General features: G+C 41.0%; 1 protein-coding gene across 1 annotated transcript; it reads left to right on the forward strand.

Moving 5' to 3' along the window:
• The first annotated feature begins 11,675 nt into the window (after window positions 1-11,675).
• LOC137653837 (dentin sialophosphoprotein-like) lies at window positions 11,676-12,590 on the forward strand. Its single transcript, XM_068387487.1, has 2 exons — window positions 11,676-11,989; window positions 12,146-12,590. The coding sequence occupies exons 1-2, from the start codon at window positions 11,676-11,678 to the stop codon at window positions 12,588-12,590; spliced, it is 759 nt and encodes a 252-aa protein (XP_068243588.1).
• The last annotated feature ends 5,112 nt before the right edge of the window (window positions 12,591-17,702 follow it).

Below are 17,702 nucleotides of genomic sequence, written 5' to 3' on the forward strand. Positions count from 1 at the left end.
GACCCCAAGTCTTCGCAAAATTCAGACGTCTGGCACTGGAACGATTGGCAGCCGCCAAACAGACGTTCGCCGAAATGGAGAAAATGGGCCTTTGCCAAAAGGCCTCCAGCCCATGGTCGTCACCCTTACACATCGTTCTGAAGAAAGACGGCTCCCTCCGTCCGTGCGGGGATTACAGGCGCCTGAACATGCAAACAGAACTGGATCACTACCCCCTCCCAAACATTGCCGATGTAACCTCCTACCTGCACAAAGCGAAGGTTTTCTCTACGCTCGAACTCCTGAAGGGGTATTATCAGGTGCCTATGAACCCAGAAGACATCCCCAAGACCGCCATCACCACTCCGTTTGGCACATACACCTTCAATTACTCCTGTTTTGGCCTTCGTAATGCTGGGGCAACGTTTCAACGTCTAATGGATGGCATCTTAGGGGACCTCCCTTTCTGTGTATGTTATGTGGACGACATACTTGTGTTCTCCTCCTCAAAAGAGGAACACCTCCGTCACCTGCGCATCGTGCTCGACCGCTTGCAACAAAACGGCCTTGTAGTCCGGTACGACAAGTGTACCTTTGGCGCCAACGAAGTGTCGTTCTTAGGGCACCGTATCACTCCTGAAGGAGTCCATCCCCTCCCTGAGAAGGTAGCAGCCATTCAGAATTTCCCCACGCCCTCGACCGTCAAAGCTCTGCAGGAATTCTTGGGCATGATCAACTATTATCACCGTTTTCTGCCAGCCATTGCCGCCACTCTTGCTCCCCTCTACGCCTCCCTCAAGGGCAAGCCAAAGGACCTGAAGTGGGGTCCCCTTCAAGAAGCAGCCTTCAGCAATTCAAAGAAGGCCCTATCAACTGCTGCGGGTCTCACTTTTCCTATCCCACACGCCCCTCTCCTTCTCTCCACCGATGCCAGCGACGTCGCTATTGGTGCAGTACTCGAGCAGGTGGTCCTAGGCTCGCCCTGCCTATTTGGCCTTTTTCAGCAGAAAACTGTCCAAGGCAGAATCGGGTTATTCTACCTTCGATCGAGAATTGCTGGCGGTGCACTTGGCTGTCCGTCACTTTCGCCATTTCTTAGAAGGTACGCCCTTCGTCATTCGCACAGACCACATGCCTCTGGTGCACGCCTTCACTCGACAGTCTGACGCCTGGTCCGCCCGTCAACGCCGACATCTCTCCGCCGTGTCTGAATACAATTGTACCCTCCAATACGTCCCTGGGAAAATGAATCCCGTTGCCGATGCCCTGTCAAGAAACACGTTGGCTGCCGTTCAACTGGGATTGGATTACAACGCCCTGGCTGAAGCCCAACGACAGGATCCAGAGTATCAAGCTTGTAGGACATCCTGCACGTCCCTCCGTTGGGAAGATTTTCCCCTCGAAGACTCCAACACCACCCTCCTCTGTGACGTCAGTACTGGTAGACCGCGACCTTGGATTCCTGCTCCCATGCGCCGACAGGTGTTTGATTTCATCCACGGCCTTTCACATCCCTCGTGCCGTTCTACTGCACAGCTGCTGAAGGCAAAGTTCATTTGGCACGGCATTTCTAAGGATGCTAAGGATTGGGTCCGTGCCTGTACTTCTTGCCAAACTTCCAAAGTACATCGACACACGGATTCAGGAGTGGGCACCTTTCCTCAACCTCAGCGTCGTTTCGCACACATTCACGTCGACGTTGTAGGCCCCCTACCCACATCACAAGGACATCATTACCTGTTTACCGTCATCGACCGCTCCACTCGTTGGCCTGAAGCCATTCCCATGGAAACTGCAACGTCCGCCTCATGTACATCTGCCTTACTCTCTGGATGGATTTCAAGATTCGGTATCCCTGAGCATATTACTTCTGACAGGGGAACCACTTTCACCTCTCAATTGTGGACGTCATTAGCGAATCTCCTGGGCATCACCCTACATCAGACAACGGCCTACAACCCCGCTGCCAATGGAATGATTGAACGTTTTCATCGCACCCTCAAAGCAGCTTTGATGTCCCGCTGCAAGGATTGCAACTGGTTTACTCAGCTTCCCTGGGTCCTCCTTGGACTAAGGACCACTCCTAAAGACGCCCTTGACGTCTCGGCAGCCGAAATGGTGTATGGCGACCTGTTGGTCGTCCCTGCCGAATTTTTTCCTTCTACAACCTCCTCCGACGATCTCCAGCGCATACGTCACGTCGTGGAAAAATTTACTCCGTCCCGCCAGACTTACAAGCCCCCAGCGAAGCATCACATACCAACTGACTGGCACTCTGCAACGCACGTCTTCCTGCGCAACGACACTAGCAAGCCACCACTAACGCCCCCTTACACGGGCCCTTTCCTTGTGATCCGACGCAGTCCGAAAGCATTCCTCCTAAACATTCGGGGCAAAGAAGACTGGGTCTCCATTGATCATCTAAAACCTGCTTATCTTCTGCCAGATGACCCGCCTACAGTTGGCCTCTCTAGATCAGGGCGCCCAATTTAACATGCACAGTATGTCATTTTTAGGGGGGGAGCCATGTACCAACCGTGTTTCACACAATTGTACATAATTCCTTTTGTATATATTATGCTTGTATCTTCGCTCTTCCCTCGCACTAAAACGAACATGAAAATTCATGTCTGGTTTTTCCTCTGTAATATTGTCTGTATTGTGAACTTGTTATGTCCTGTTGCCTTGAGGTTTTGTATATAAGGAGAGTGTTCCACAATAATAACTTAGTCGTTTCTAATCTGCCTTTGAGTTCACACCCTTACTCGGCACCGTCACATTCCGTTCTCAGAGACAACTCTTTCTCACGGCTTGGTTGTGTTTACTCTTCATGAAAAATGTTACATTGCTGAGGTTTGGCATTTGCATCCTGTTTATGACATGACTATGGCATTTCTCACACTCTCCTACTTCCACAGTGACCTCTTAGGTCATGTGTTTTAAACATGTAATTATATATATATTACATATACACATCACACCACTGACACAAGAGATATGGGTTCAATTAAATTCACGTTTACTCTCAAGAATGACTTGTCCATCAAGTGTGATCACAGAGGTACTTTTTTTTTTTTCAATCGTGGTGGGGGGGGGGGTGGCACTTCAGTACACGCTTATGGTTAAAGGACCAAGCTTTGCAGAATCTGCAGACACCTTTAACGACATCTTTGCACCAAGATGATTTCCAATAAAAGATTCATAGGCAAACTGAACTACACTATATTGGCAGATTGTAGGTACTAGGAGCCGTGTTATTTTTCCAGTCGCTTTACCCTTGTTAATACTATATCTTACACAACTGATAACATTGAATTTAAAAACTACTTTATCCTTGGCACTGTACTGCGTGTCTTTTTTTTTCTCTCTCCAACTGCTTGGTAAGCCTTGGGTTCCTTTGACTGATCTGTTCTTATATGTGGAATGCTTGAAACCACAGATAGTGGCTTAACACTTAATTTTTTGTTGTACTTGGGGTCTGGTAATGACTTCTGTTATCTTGGTATCAGCATTTTGTACAAGATCTCTCCCAGTACCACTATCTCCTGCGCTCTCTTTATGGTCATGCATTGCTTTAACCCATTTGGGTGCATTCAAGCTTTAACCACATCCTGGAGATCCTCTATACCTGGAATATTTTCAAGAAAAAGAAGAAATGAGATAATCTAGGTATAGCGCAAACAATAATTCTACCAATAGTCTACAGAAACCATCTGTTACTAAGGAAATAGACTCATTTTCTATCACTCTTCCGGTCTTCACTATCTTAACTTGTGCAACTTGAATACCATAGTACCATGTTTTTTTTTTCTTGCCTACATAGCCTTCACTAACTAGTAGATTAAATGCTCATCAATTCGAAATCTTTCCAACTTAACAGGCAATTTAGCTTCATCAGACAGCTCAAGATTTCGATCTTTGACTTAGTATTCCAACATCACCATGTTGACATAGGTCCCTTCCCTTTCTTGAACTTCTATCGGTCCTGTTTTTTTATGCAAATGCAGAAATTTATCAATTAACATTATTTTTGACATAAAGCATCTATCAATCTTCACTTTTGTCAGTCTCCTTTTGCTCAGTGGTTTTAGTATCTTTGGTCAATGATTAACTCACTAGTTACTCTCAGTGACATTTTAGTGTCTTCTGGCAATCCACCATATTTGCCTCATAAGCTTACAAATAGCGATTAGCAAGCTTCCCCATTTCACCAATGCCTTTGGATATTCCTCTTTTCCTGAAGAATAGTACCACCATAGTAGAAAAAGCATAGGTAAAGTTATTCTATGAGCCAGTCTGATAATAACCAAAATGTTTTTCTGTGTGCAATAATTTCGATTCATTTGGTGAAACAGCGCTGTCTTCTTGTTCTGATTTTGACTAAAATAATATCTTCCTTACTATGTTGTTGGACATTTCGTATTTCTTCAAACTTTAGATTATCATAACTCAAAGCTTAAATCATAAGAGAAGAGACATGATCTTTATCTATCAGTAATGTATTGAGACAAATGGCCCATTCTTTCCTAAGCTAAATTAGGTTATCAAATTTTACAAAATAAATTTTACATATCATCGTGCTATTTTCCACATGCGTATTGTGTTATAGAATTCGGTCATAGTGGGTAATGGCGCTATATAAATAGGGAAAAAAAATGTTTCTCTGCATGCGTTCATAGTTTTGACATAATTTCATATATATCGTAAACAACTATGCATTCAAATTCCGTATGAAAATTTCAGTATTCTTTACTTACTAATATCTACTGAAAAGACTGCAGAAGTGATTTCAACTACTTTCATACTGATACTAGACTCGCTTTAAATAGAAAGCACGGCTGATATTCATACTAAATGTATCGAGTGTATATTCTTTTTATACTACAAAGACCTAGAATAGTACCTAATCTAAGATCATGATGAAGAGTCTTGATAATACTGGAACTCTAGAACAAACTCATTACGTTATATCTCCTACGAAAATAAAACAATCTAACAAAAAACCCTTTGCAACAAAATGATTAATAGTATTTTCTACATGTTCGGTTTAGATATGAGACCGAAATTTTTTTTTTTTTCCGGTAAAATAAACATGTAGAACAATAAGCTTCAACCAGACCACGAACAAATCTATAAATTGATATATGTAAGTTTAACTTGTTTTTTTTTTCTTTTGTGTGTGTGTGTGGGGGGGTGGGGGGGGGGCAAAAGCATTGATATCCACCTTTAGCATTACTTAGCATTACATAGATAAACGATATATAATTTTCTCTGTTATCATATATGGGAAAGATGTTGTAGAAAAAACTACTCGCTCATGATGCATCGGCTCTATAAACCTAATTGATTCTAGTTGAGGGGTCTTGAATAAAGGGAAAACTTGAAAGAACTTTCTGTTAGGATACTTAGAAAGCTGGTTAGGCTTTTTGTAGAAAGATAATTCAGTTATTGTTCTCGGTTACCTATAAATTGCAGTTATAATAATAATAATAATAATAATAATAATAATAATAATAATAATAATAATAATAATAATAATAATAATAATAATAATAATAAATTTAATGGGGAGGAGGAGGAGGAGGAGGAGGATGAAAGAAAAATTGCTTTTGATTATCTTGACGTCATTTGGTTTGGAAACTATTTTCTGCCTCTTATGTTGTTCTTTCTGCGCTCGTGTGGATCTCCAATCCGACATACTATGGCAAAACCAAATAGGTATTAAATGAAAATGAGAATAAATTTTCGAAAAGTGATTTGTTTTAATCTATTGTTTTCCCACAAGGTAGAATAAGAGACAACTTCAGTTTTTCCATGAGGTTATAGCATAGAAATTACGGGTCATAGGAAGAGTGACAATAATGCCATCAGGCTGATGAAAATGTCTCTGAGCAGTGCACTGAGAATCCATGCAATCTAACTATCTCCAAAACTATAGGCCTAATAGAGGTTTTAGAAAAGGTAGAGCAGTGGAGAACGCTAGGAAATGTCTACTCTTTTGAAGGCCTCAAGTGTAAAGGTGAAAGAGTCTTGAAGTACACTTGGCCCTTGACCTACAAGGAAGTGCAGATGTCAGAAGACAATAGAACACAACGTTCAATTAAGTGGTGATTTGAGACCCTTTTCAAAAGTAAGTCCTCTCTTATACGCAATATTCTCTAGTGCTTTGCATTTTCACGACTGTACTGTCGCTAACATTATGATTATTTTCCTAATTTAAACTTTTATTATCGTCCTATTAACAACTATAGCTATCACGCTGGCATTTATTTGTTGTTTGTACTTTAATCTTGATAATCATAATAATTGTTACTCTTAATGTCTCCTTTTGCACCAACAATGATTAAGATAATCAATATCCTTATTATTATACCTGTTAATATAGCAGTCGTCCTTAGTATCACTTGCATTTTTCGGTTAATGTAAGAGCATTAATCATTGTAATACCATGAACGTTGGATTTATCCCAATCATCATGATTGTCATTATCATAAGTCGTTTATATCCCAATTATAGTCATAATAATGATTTATATTCATTCCAGCGATCTCATTATCACCTATAAAGTCATCACTATTATTTTCCTTATTAATGCCATTTTCATCTCCCTTTTCATTATTAATACCGACATTTTTTTTTCTTTTTTTTAACTGAAATGACAAAATTTCATTTTCAGTATAGTTAATTTTTTTTTCCTTCAACAATCATCGTCAGCCTTCTAATTGTCCGACTCCATTGTATTATCATAATTATTGTCACTTCCATAATAATTATCATTTATATCTTGTCATTATCATCATTATGTCATACTTTCTCAGTATTAGGCATCATTGGTCTATTTCCCCTTAATCATCATCGGTGTTGTTACTGGCATTATACTTGCCAATTCAAGGTCAATATTATTGCAGTTTGAGGCTGTGAGGGCCTCTTGGGATGGGAGTTCGAGGCCGTGCTCTAGTCCAATATAAAAGTTTCCCGTAGTGACTACCACCTGGCTATCCTTGTCATTGTCTGACCCTCTCTGGTTCTAGCTTTGGTTCTGTCCCTTGCCTCTGAGACTTTGCATCTTTAAAATAATGCTTATTGTTGGTATTGCCATCATAATCAGCATTACTCTCTTCGTTGTCAATACCCCGTAATTTTCTTTTTCTCCACTATTATTATAATTATCCATGGCATTCTAAACATCATTTTCATTGCCCCTTCATTAGACTCTATATGATTCTGGCTGCCAATACGATCACCAACACTCTCATTTGCATAACTATCCTCATCTTAATAGCGTATTAGTATCGCCATTGTTGCTATCATGATTTGAATTTTTATTGTAAGTGTTTTCATAATATTTCATAGCATTTTACATTTTAATAACGATTATTATCTACACTGTAGATTCTTCAGCAATGTTAAAAAAAAAAAACAATATTATCATCATCATCAATAGTTCTTACAATACCCACCCTCCCTTAAAAAATGACACTTGGTGACTTGAGCGTCCTTTTGAATGTATGTTAGTTTAAGCCCAAAGACAGTAAGGGGAAGATTGGGAAGATTACATTTAAAAATCCTCTGCATTTTACAAGTATCGGCAATTGGCAATGCTTTTATGCTAGAAAAAAAGAAAAAAAAAAAAACTTTGCGGCATTCCATATTTTGAAAGATTCACATATTGCTATAAAAGTAAACCAACCGCTGGTTTATTATTATTCATCTTGTAAATGAACATTAGGCTACCTATAATTTTTTCATACTAAGTCTTACGTTGCTTGTTCATACGTATTTTCATAAGCAAAGGATCATCTTCCTTTAGCTAACACGAGACGATGAATGTGAAGATTTTTTCTTCACTCTTCTTTTCTTTTGTATTTTGGTCTCCCTCTTAATGTAATAGTTACCCATGACATTTTGGCTTCCGTACTTTACATATTCTCCTACCTTGGTACGGGAGGAGTGCATTAACTATACTTGTTGACAAAACGCCATATTCGTGACGTCATTGTGTAGAAACACAAGACAAAGCTTTACGGCTTCGTACCTTGGTTATTTTCTAAAACGTATGTCAAGATATATTATTACACTGGTTTTGAACATAATATTAGTAGTGCTGACTTATAAGCTACTAAATTTATCGCCTCAGTACCAATTCAGAAATTAATATTTAGATGTATAGCCACTGCACCAGGCCATTCCTAATTACTCCTTTAAAATGCTATTTTTAAGTATGCCAGAATAGGCAGATTTGTTTTGTATGTATGTTCCCCGGACGTCCCAATAAGGCACTTCAGTCGCGTTTTCTTATGCACGACAAGTTTCACCTGTTTGGAAGATGACCCAGGTGAGAGCATGTGACCCGAGGGTCACCCCATTCATTAATGAGTACCCGTCCTGACCTGACGGGCAACCTAAATCATTCAGGCTCACACCAACTCCCCGACCAACTAGAGGAGAATGGCGAGAGACAGGACTGACAAGTCTGCAGCCTGTACCAGTGATCCTGAATGGACAAGAAAGGAGGAACACAGCAAGGGGTGGGCCACTGAAATCTGCTAAGGGTACGAACAAGCTTCAATGGCCATTTTGTGGACAAGGGCTTTCGGTGAGGAATTCTGGTAAATACGTGTCCTCACTCCACTCCGCATTCTCTACAGGTATAAACATAATAAAACATTAAATTGCATTACAGCGCACCATGCCGGCTGATGCCAGGTTTATTTTTCTAGTGAATCATACTTAAAAAAAAAAAAGACGGAATAGATATAACATTATCTATTCTAATAACTTCTGCAAACTTCTGTACTGATACAGCATTGCATATTTAAAACAATATGAACAAACTCATTCAAATTAACATATAAGCCTTTTCTGCCGCACAGGAAAAACCATAGATAAAAAACAGAATCTTAAGTTTTGAAAAAAAAATATGGAAACCTGTGTATCCACGGCAATAATGTAGAGTAAACCAAATTTGAGTGGTGGAACTTCACTCTTGTACTAATAAATAATAATAATAATAATGATAATAATAATAATAATAATAATAATAATAATAATAATAATAAATTTGACTTGCTCGGGCTAGCATGCGCTAGAAAGTGACCACTTAGTCAATACCTCTTTAAACATCGAATATGTTTCACCCCACAATAAAATCCCATTGGCCGCTGCCTACATAACAATTGAAATTGAGTAACAAGACACTAAGGTCTGCTTACATGTCGTTAGGACAATTATTTTTTGCTATACTTTGTAAGGCAAAAAAATTCTAGTCCTCACTTCACTCTGCATTCTCTACAGGTATAAAGATAAAACATTAAATTGCATTACAGCGCACCGTGCCGGTTGAACCTAGATAATACCAAAGAAAGTGAGAGAAGGAAAGATTTGGAGCGAAAGAAATAAAGGTTGCGATTGAATTATTTATACACATCTAACTTCTTCTCTATGAAGTCCTTGACAAATGTGTTTACTTGAAACAGACTACCAATGCTCGTGTCTATGGAGACACCTATCTCTGACGCTATAATTTGCAAATGTTTGAACTTGTAGCCGCAGTTACATTACCACAGTGCTTCACTTTAATTTTACCTATCTAAAAGCTCTTAAAAATAAACTGATCAAAGGACAAAATCATTGCATCTTCCTCTGTATCATGCAAAATACATCAAATATGGAAAAGCTTTTGTGACAACTTCTGATATCAAAACTAAAACTTTACGGTATTGGTGATTTTTTTTATCTTGTTCAACAATGAAATCTTCATATTACAAAAAACTTAATTCCTCAAATCTCCGAGAAAAGAAAAATCTAATGATCTATCAAAATCATAAAGAAGTTTTTCAATATAGGAAAATATAAACAGTGCAGATTCTGCAACACCTGATTATCAATAAGATCCTTGGTATACACCGATCTACCCGTGAAATGCTTGCCAAGATTTAACAAATGAATTTTCCATTGGATCTAAGTAACCCCTCATTTCATGCATCAATTTATGCATAAATTGCTTGATCACTGTAGATTTCGAAAGCACCGGAATCTAATAAAAGCGGGATAAATAAAGTAACATCCACTGGCATTTTGCTTTGCTCGTGACCATTATTGGAAGTCTCTCTTTGTTGAAAGACAATTTTACAAGCCTTGTCTGTGCTGTCATTCATCGATGATAGAAGATACCCATGACCACTTAAGTCATCCATGACCACCATAAAAGATGTCTTTTGGCATTTCATTGTATTCATGATCCTGGAAAGCAGATTCCAAAAATAAAACATTGTACATATACTTATAATTTCAAAAACTTTACCTTTTATATCAAAGTTCTAAATTTCAGTGAAAAAATTCAATTCTCTCTCTCTCTCTCTCTCTCTCTCTCTCTCTCTCTCTCTCTCTCTCTCTCTCTCTCTCTCTCTCTCTTTGCCGTGTGTAATAAACCTTTTGTTACGTAAACACTCACAAAATTTAACAATAAAATTTCCCTCGATAATATAACAAGTCAAGATGGCGAGGACTTCCATTGTGGAATATTCAACTTGAGTGAAGAATTTCTGCCTCCATTTTATTAATAACCTTTGGTATAAAGCTAAATGGAGACATTAATCCTTCTTTTCTTTTTTCACTTGCCAAACCTCTTTAAAGCATCGCTTGCCTCTGTACCTAGACACAAATATTAGAGATTAAAAATCTCTCTCACCTATCTGTAACGAGTACCCAAACTGTCTAAAGAATGGATAACTCGCACATGTCCTTATCTCTGAAAATTTTAAGCAAGAATTGACCAATCATCCATGTTAGTTGAAACCCCTTGAAAATATTCACTTTTTTGTACTCTTTCTGGGCTAACATACATTGATGACATGAATAGTGTGGTCAGTACTAAGTTTAAAATCTTTAGTTTTCAATGATTTGTAAATCTGGTTTTTTGTTACCTACTTGCATAAAATTCTAAAAATTTTTATTATCTGGAACAACGTTTAAACATTGATTTTGAACAATGTGAACTTTACTTTTCAAAATTTTGTCGAAAGCTTCCCGCTCCCTTCAACTTTAATTTTGAAGATTCGTTTGCTGTACTGTATCCAACCCCACTTTTCATGAAAAAAAAAGAAAAAAAAAATCATTGTATTCATCTCCAAAAACTTCAAAATGACTCCAAACCTACTACTGAGGTGTCACAACATAGCAAAAAATTTTCCTACACCAGAGGCGTAATGATATAATGATTAATTAAAGCCGAGGATTCACAATATAGCGGTTAATTTCTTATGTCCGAGGCATCGCAATATAGTGATAAATTGCCTACATCTGAGGCTTCGCAGTATTGCCTACATCTGAGGCGTCACAATAGTGATAAACTGCCTACATCTGAGGCGTCAGAATATAGTGATAAACTGCCACCATCTGAGGCGTCAGAATATAGTGATAAACTGCCTACATATCAGGGGTCAAAATATAGTGATAAACTGCCTACATCTGAGGCGTCACATTAGTGATAAACTGCCTACATCTCAGGGATCACAATATAGTGATAAACTGCCTACATCTCAGGGGTCACAATACAGTTATAAACTGCCTACAACTCAGGGGTCACAATATAGTGATAAACTGCCTACATCTGAGGCGTTACAATAGTGATAAACTGCCTACATCTGAGGTGTCAAAATATAGTAATAAACGGCCTACATCTCCGGGGTCACAATATGGTGATAAACTGCCTACATCTTAAGGGTCACAATACAGTGATAAACTGCCTACATCTCTGGGGTCACAATATAGTGAAAAATTGCCTACATATGAGGCGTCACAATAGTGATAAACTGCCTACATCTGAGGCGTCACAATATAGTGATAAACGGCATACATCTGCGGGGTCACAATATGGTGATAAACTGCCTACATCTCAGGGGTCACAATATAGTGATAAACTGCCTACATCTCAGGGGTCACAATTTAGTGATAAACTGCCTACATCTCAGGGGTCACAATATAGTGATAAACTACCTACATATGAGGCGTCACAATATAGTGATAAACTGCCTACATCTGAGGGGTCACAATATAGTAATAAACTGCTTACATCTGAGGCATCACGATATAGTGATAAACTGCCTACATCTCAGGGGTCAAAATATAGTGATAAACTGCCTACATCTTAGGGGACACAATATAGTGATAAACTGCCTACATCTCAGGGGTCACAATATCGTGATAAACTGCCTACATCTCAGGCGTCACAATATAGTGATAAACTGCCTATATCTGAGGCATCACAATATAGTGATAAACTGCCAAACACTCAGGGGTCACAATATAGTGATAAACTATCTACATCTCAGGGGTCGCAATATAGTGATAAAATGCCTACATCTGAGGCATTACGATATAGTGATAAACTGCCTACATCTGAGGCATCACGATATAGTGATAAACTACCTACATCTAAGGCGTCACGATATAGTGTTAAACTGTCTACATCTGAGACGTCACAATATAGTGATAAACTGCCTATACATCTGAGGGGTCACAATATAGTGATAAACTCCCTACATTTCAGGGGTCACAATATAGTGATAAACTGCCTATATCTCAGGGGTCACAATATAGTAATAGATTAAATACTTCTGATGCAAATATGGAGTTAAAAGAACGACCATTATAAAATAGATAGCGTCAAAATGTGACCGCAACCAGAGCATTTGATATTTCCCCTTTATGTTCCCAACTAGCTTTGCCCATTATGTAAAAATACAGAAATACTGTACCGTTTTCATTTCAACAATATTTCTGAAGACAAATTTTGAAGAAATTATGTAACAGACAATTCTACCCAAAAGATTTGCCTGAAAATCGCGTTTTTGTTATTTTAGAATGTTTGGCATCTATACAAGGTTTTAAACGAAATAGTTCATCCTTACAGTTACGAAATCTGCCTTCAGTATTCGTCCACTGTAAACCTTACCATATACAATTCCGAGTCTGAAAACCAATTGCACTTATCAGTAAATAAATCCAAATCTTAAGAAAGCTTTAAAAGCAAATAGCTAGCATCCAATGCCCCTTCAAAGCAACCATCTATAGCTATGACATCATTAAAATACTATAATCTTCACTTCCTTAGATCTCAAATATCTAACAGATTATTTAAGAACTTTGGTAAAGATGTTCCGCCGCTTCAAAAAATATCGAAAGATAATCCATTATAAATAAAAATTTTCAATTTTTTCTTTCTCCAATGAGAAAGATATTACAGTAGCTACGTTTTGGTGGATTTCTATGCTATAAACAGACTTCAGACCAAAAGTAAATATTAAATCCTTAAATTTATAATAAAAAACCAGCCCTTGCTTACCATTTCCATTCTTGGCCACCGCCAAAGGAATTTTTTTTTTTTTGTTTCTCAGATACTATTGGATGTCAAGGTAGGACAAGAGACACACGATGGTGGAGACATGTAGTTTAATGCGTCCTCAGATACAGACTGACTCGGTTGCTCTCTGCAACCGGCACAGTGCCACTCACTTGGCGCCTGCCCGCCATGGGAAAACATATCTTATTGCCGGTACTCCATCATCCCCCCCCCCCGAGATTAATACATGGGTATACATGGAGAGGCAATGATAAAAAATAATGCATGGATATACATGGATTAAATTGGGTGCATGTGCAAGAATAGGAAGACAGGTACATAGCTGTCAGGAATGCAAAACACAATGTGCGGGTAATACATGTTCATAGAATAATATGAAAAGCAAAGGCAATAAAAGAAAAAAATATATGCAGGTGTCGCTGTAATGTACGATGATCACATGTAGTCATCCATCCACGCAGGCCTTCTAGTGCGCCGTGATGGGCGTGGCGTCCGTGCTGCATGTGGGCTGGGCGTAGGGTGACTGCCTGGTAGCTGCTCGGGCGTGGGCGTAGCTGGATGCGTAGCAGGTGTGGCCTGCCCAGGCTGGGGTCCCGATGATGTGAGACGCAGGTGCTTCCTGTTACGGAGGGAGAGGCGCCCGCTGCCGTCTAGCTTGACTAGGTACTGTCGGTATGGGAGCGTTTCCGCCACGGTACCAGTGCGGTCCCACAGCTTAGTGGCCTGATTTTGCACTCGTACTTGGGATCCCGGGTTGATGGCTGGAAGCTTTCTGGACGGTCCAGTCCTGGTGAGGGCGGCACCACTGTCAGCCATCTGACGTTCTCTCTGCCGTAAGGTTGCCCCCCAGTGTTTGTCTACTGTGAGGTGCCAGCGAGCCGTAGGTACGCCATCTCGGAGCTGCCTGCCCGCTGCCATCTGGGCGGGTGACTTGTTTATTCCGCGGAGGGGGGTGTTGAGGTACTGCAGGATAGCCATAGAGGACTTGTCCGTGTCAAGGGTGCCGCTGCTGCCCGTGTTCGTCATTATTATCCGCTTCTCGATCTTGACTGCGGCCTCTGCCCTGCCATTGGACTGCGGGTACTGGGCGGATGATAGACGCACAGACACGCCCCATAACTTGAAAAATTCCCCCATTTCCTCACTTGCCAGATTGGTGCCACCGTCCGTGGAAATTTGCTCCGGGGCCCCCCATCTGGCGAAGTAGCGACGTAGCTGAGTCTTGATGTGGGAGGAGGAGGTTCCGTGGGGGAAGTGGGCCAGCTCCAGCCACCCTGTGAGCCTGTCTGCGTAGGCCATGTACGAGTGTCCGTCGTGCTGGAACATATCTGCAACCGTCATCTGGAAGGGATACTCCGGGGGCGGCGTGATAATGAGTTCCTCCGCGGCCTACGATGGTGCGTGTATATCGCATTCTTCACACGAGGATCGGTGATACTGCAGGTCCCCCTCGAGTCCAGGCCAGTACACCGTCTGGCGCGCTCGTCGTTGCATCGAGTCCAGGCCTTGGTGCCCCGCGTGTAGGTTGGCAGCCACCTGCTGACGGAGAGGCTCCGGGATAACTAGGCGAACGTTGCCCTGTTCGAACGTATATGTCACCAAGTCTTGGATAACGGCCAGCCTCTCCCTGACACTGTAAAAGAGCCGAAGGCACGCAATTTCCTGGGACTTCCTATCGGCCCAGTCCCCGGCCAGGACCCTGGCCGTGAGCAGCTGGTACACGGGGTCGATGACAGCGGCGTGCCTAACTCTCGCCTCGTCCACGACACAGCTGTCGTGCTCCACTGCTGCCATGACGGCGGCCGCCATGGTGTCGGTGAGGTCTTCGTCGAGGTCCATGTCGTAGGCACTGGGATCGGCTTTTAAGGCGGGGTATCGGGACAGGGAGTCTGCCGCGCTGTTACGCTTCCCTGGCAGGTACTTGACCCTGAATCGGTACTGCAGAGTTCTCTCCTTCAGCCTGAAAAGGCGGGGGTTCGAGATTTCCGTAAGGGCACGATCCCCCAGTAACTTGGTTAACGGGCGGTGGTCCGTCACAACGGTGAGGTTGGGGCACCCCAGTAAGAACAGCCTCGCCTTCTGGAGACACCAGGCTACCGCAAGGGCCTCCCCCTCCACGGCAGCGTAGCCAGCTTCAGCGGCGGTGAGATGGCGGCAGCCGCATAGTGCCAGGCGCCACCCACCCGTGCAGCAAAAGGGCGTATTGGCGGAGCTGCATGAGCAATACTGTTGAAGGATTACAAACCCTATGCCTTCTTTACTCCAGTCGGTGATCGCTGCTGTGGGGCGGCTCCTGTCGTAGTAGGCCAGTCCGTCCTTCGCTAGTTGGCATATCATGTCTTGGGCGTGATGAAATTTGGTGCGGAGTGCCTCGTCCCAGTACACTGCCTTCCCAGTTGGTTTTTTGAGGAGCTCCCTGAACGGGTTCATGATAGGGGCTGTTGCGAGGAATGGCGCCAGCTGGTTGACAAATCCGTACCAAGCCCTTATGTCGGTGATAGAGGGCTGACGTGGCATCGGGAAGTTCTTGATGGCCGCCAAACGTTCCTCTGTTGGCTTGTAGGCCTCCCAGCCCAGGTTGAAGCCCACGAAGTCTACTTCCCTTCTGGCGAATTGGAATTTCTCCGGCTTAAGCGTGATACCCTTGGCTGCGCATGTTTCGAGGAAGTCGTAGGCATGCCAGAAGGCCCCTTCGATGTTGTCGTCGTAGAGTAAGGTGTCGTCCACGCACTTGTATTTCCTCTGGATGTCCTGGATGGCGTCGTCAAATCGTCTGGTATACGCATCGCCGGCATCACCCATTCTTTTTTTGTCAAGGTCTAAACTTGTAGTATATTCTGATTCATCTCTCACTGACCTATTGTTACCTAATCCAATAACCATAGTAACGGTTTGTAATGGAATTTTGTAATCGTCCTTTTAGACGTCAATGGCTATCTTACCGGACCCAATCTAATTCCGTTCAATGTATTGTGAATAAGAACAACCAACTGGCGATTAAAAAAAAAAATAAAAAACAAAGTTCCAATTTCCTTGTACCAACTGCAAAGTATACAATAAAAAGAGAGAGAACAAAAAAAAACATATTTTCACTTAATATTTTCGACGTCTTTGGTACATTCCCGGCTCCAATGTCCCTTCTCGGCCTTCATTGAGCTCTAGACCTATTCCATCAAAGTTTATATGAGTCCACACACTTTCTCTCTATCTTTAAATGGCTTGATACTTTCGGCGATGCTGCTCTTTTCGGACTGATTCATATCTGCAGCAGTTTTAGATGCTTCTTCTACTCCAAGTTGATAAACAATCTCACCTTACGCTTACATTTTCGTATCAGTTTTTTCAAAATAACGTGATGCTCATTCAAATGGTTTTCCATCTTACTTTATTGAGGTGTGGATACTTGTTGAATATGCTGCTGGAAATAGTATAATAGATTGTCCATCACTCCTTGAAACAGTTTCATCTTTCTGATTGCTAGCGTGAAAACACTATTCACATCCGAACCTGTATTTTGACCCTGCCTGGCGTCCTGGCTAATAAATTCGACTTGCTCGGGATAGCGTGCGCTAGAAAGTGACCACTTAGTCAATACATCTTCAAACATCGAATATGTTTCACCCCACACTAAAATCTCATTGGCCACTGCCTACATAACAACTGAACTTAAGTAACAAGACACTAAGATCTGCTTACATGTCGTTAGGACAATTATTTTTCCCATTCTTATTTAAGAGTTAGATTTTCACGTTATTTAGCAATGTTGGTTTTTTGCATAATTTTTACTAAGTGCGTGGGTATAATTGTATAAACTTTTGTGTACAGTATTGACTTTTAGAGACTAGTCCAATCTAGGGTCTCGATTTTTATAATTTGCCATTTACATTCACTCTTGCATGGCACTTTTTTGTATAAAATTGATCACATTTCCAAATAGTTTTTTCGCCACTTGTTTTCTCTTTCACAAATATATGACTATTGTCAATTCACTTTTTCTTATTCCTTGTGCTTACAACATACTCCAGAGGCATCTTCAAAGGTTTAGTCCATGTTTTTATCAAATGAAGACAAGCTGCTAAAATAAACGGAAAATTTCTCTGATTAATTTCTGTTTTAGGAAAAGTCAACACGCTGGCTGTTTGCGAATAGTTAGATAGTTAGATCCCATAAAATAACTAAAAATTTATAATATTTGGAAATTCAAGACGATGAAATTACAGACGATGGGATATATTGCGATGTATTTATAATGTGGTGAAAATGCATGAGATGTAATTACCATGCGATGTAATTACCACGATGTAATTACCGCGATGAAATTACGGCGATGTAATTACCGGACACCGAATAAGTCTATGTA

This window comes from Palaemon carinicauda, chromosome 14, assembly GCF_036898095.1.
Source record: "Palaemon carinicauda isolate YSFRI2023 chromosome 14, ASM3689809v2, whole genome shotgun sequence".
In the NCBI taxonomy this organism is placed as follows: Eukaryota; Metazoa; Arthropoda; class Malacostraca; order Decapoda; family Palaemonidae; genus Palaemon; species Palaemon carinicauda.

Coding starts and splice junctions, on each gene's coding strand:
- LOC137653837 (XM_068387487.1), top strand. CDS start 11,676: ATGGTGATAAACTGCCTACATCTTAAGGGTCACAATACAGTGATAAAC. Junction 11,990..12,145: donor AAACTACCTACATATGAGGC/GTCACAATATAG, acceptor GACACAATATAG/TGATAAACTGCCTACATCTC.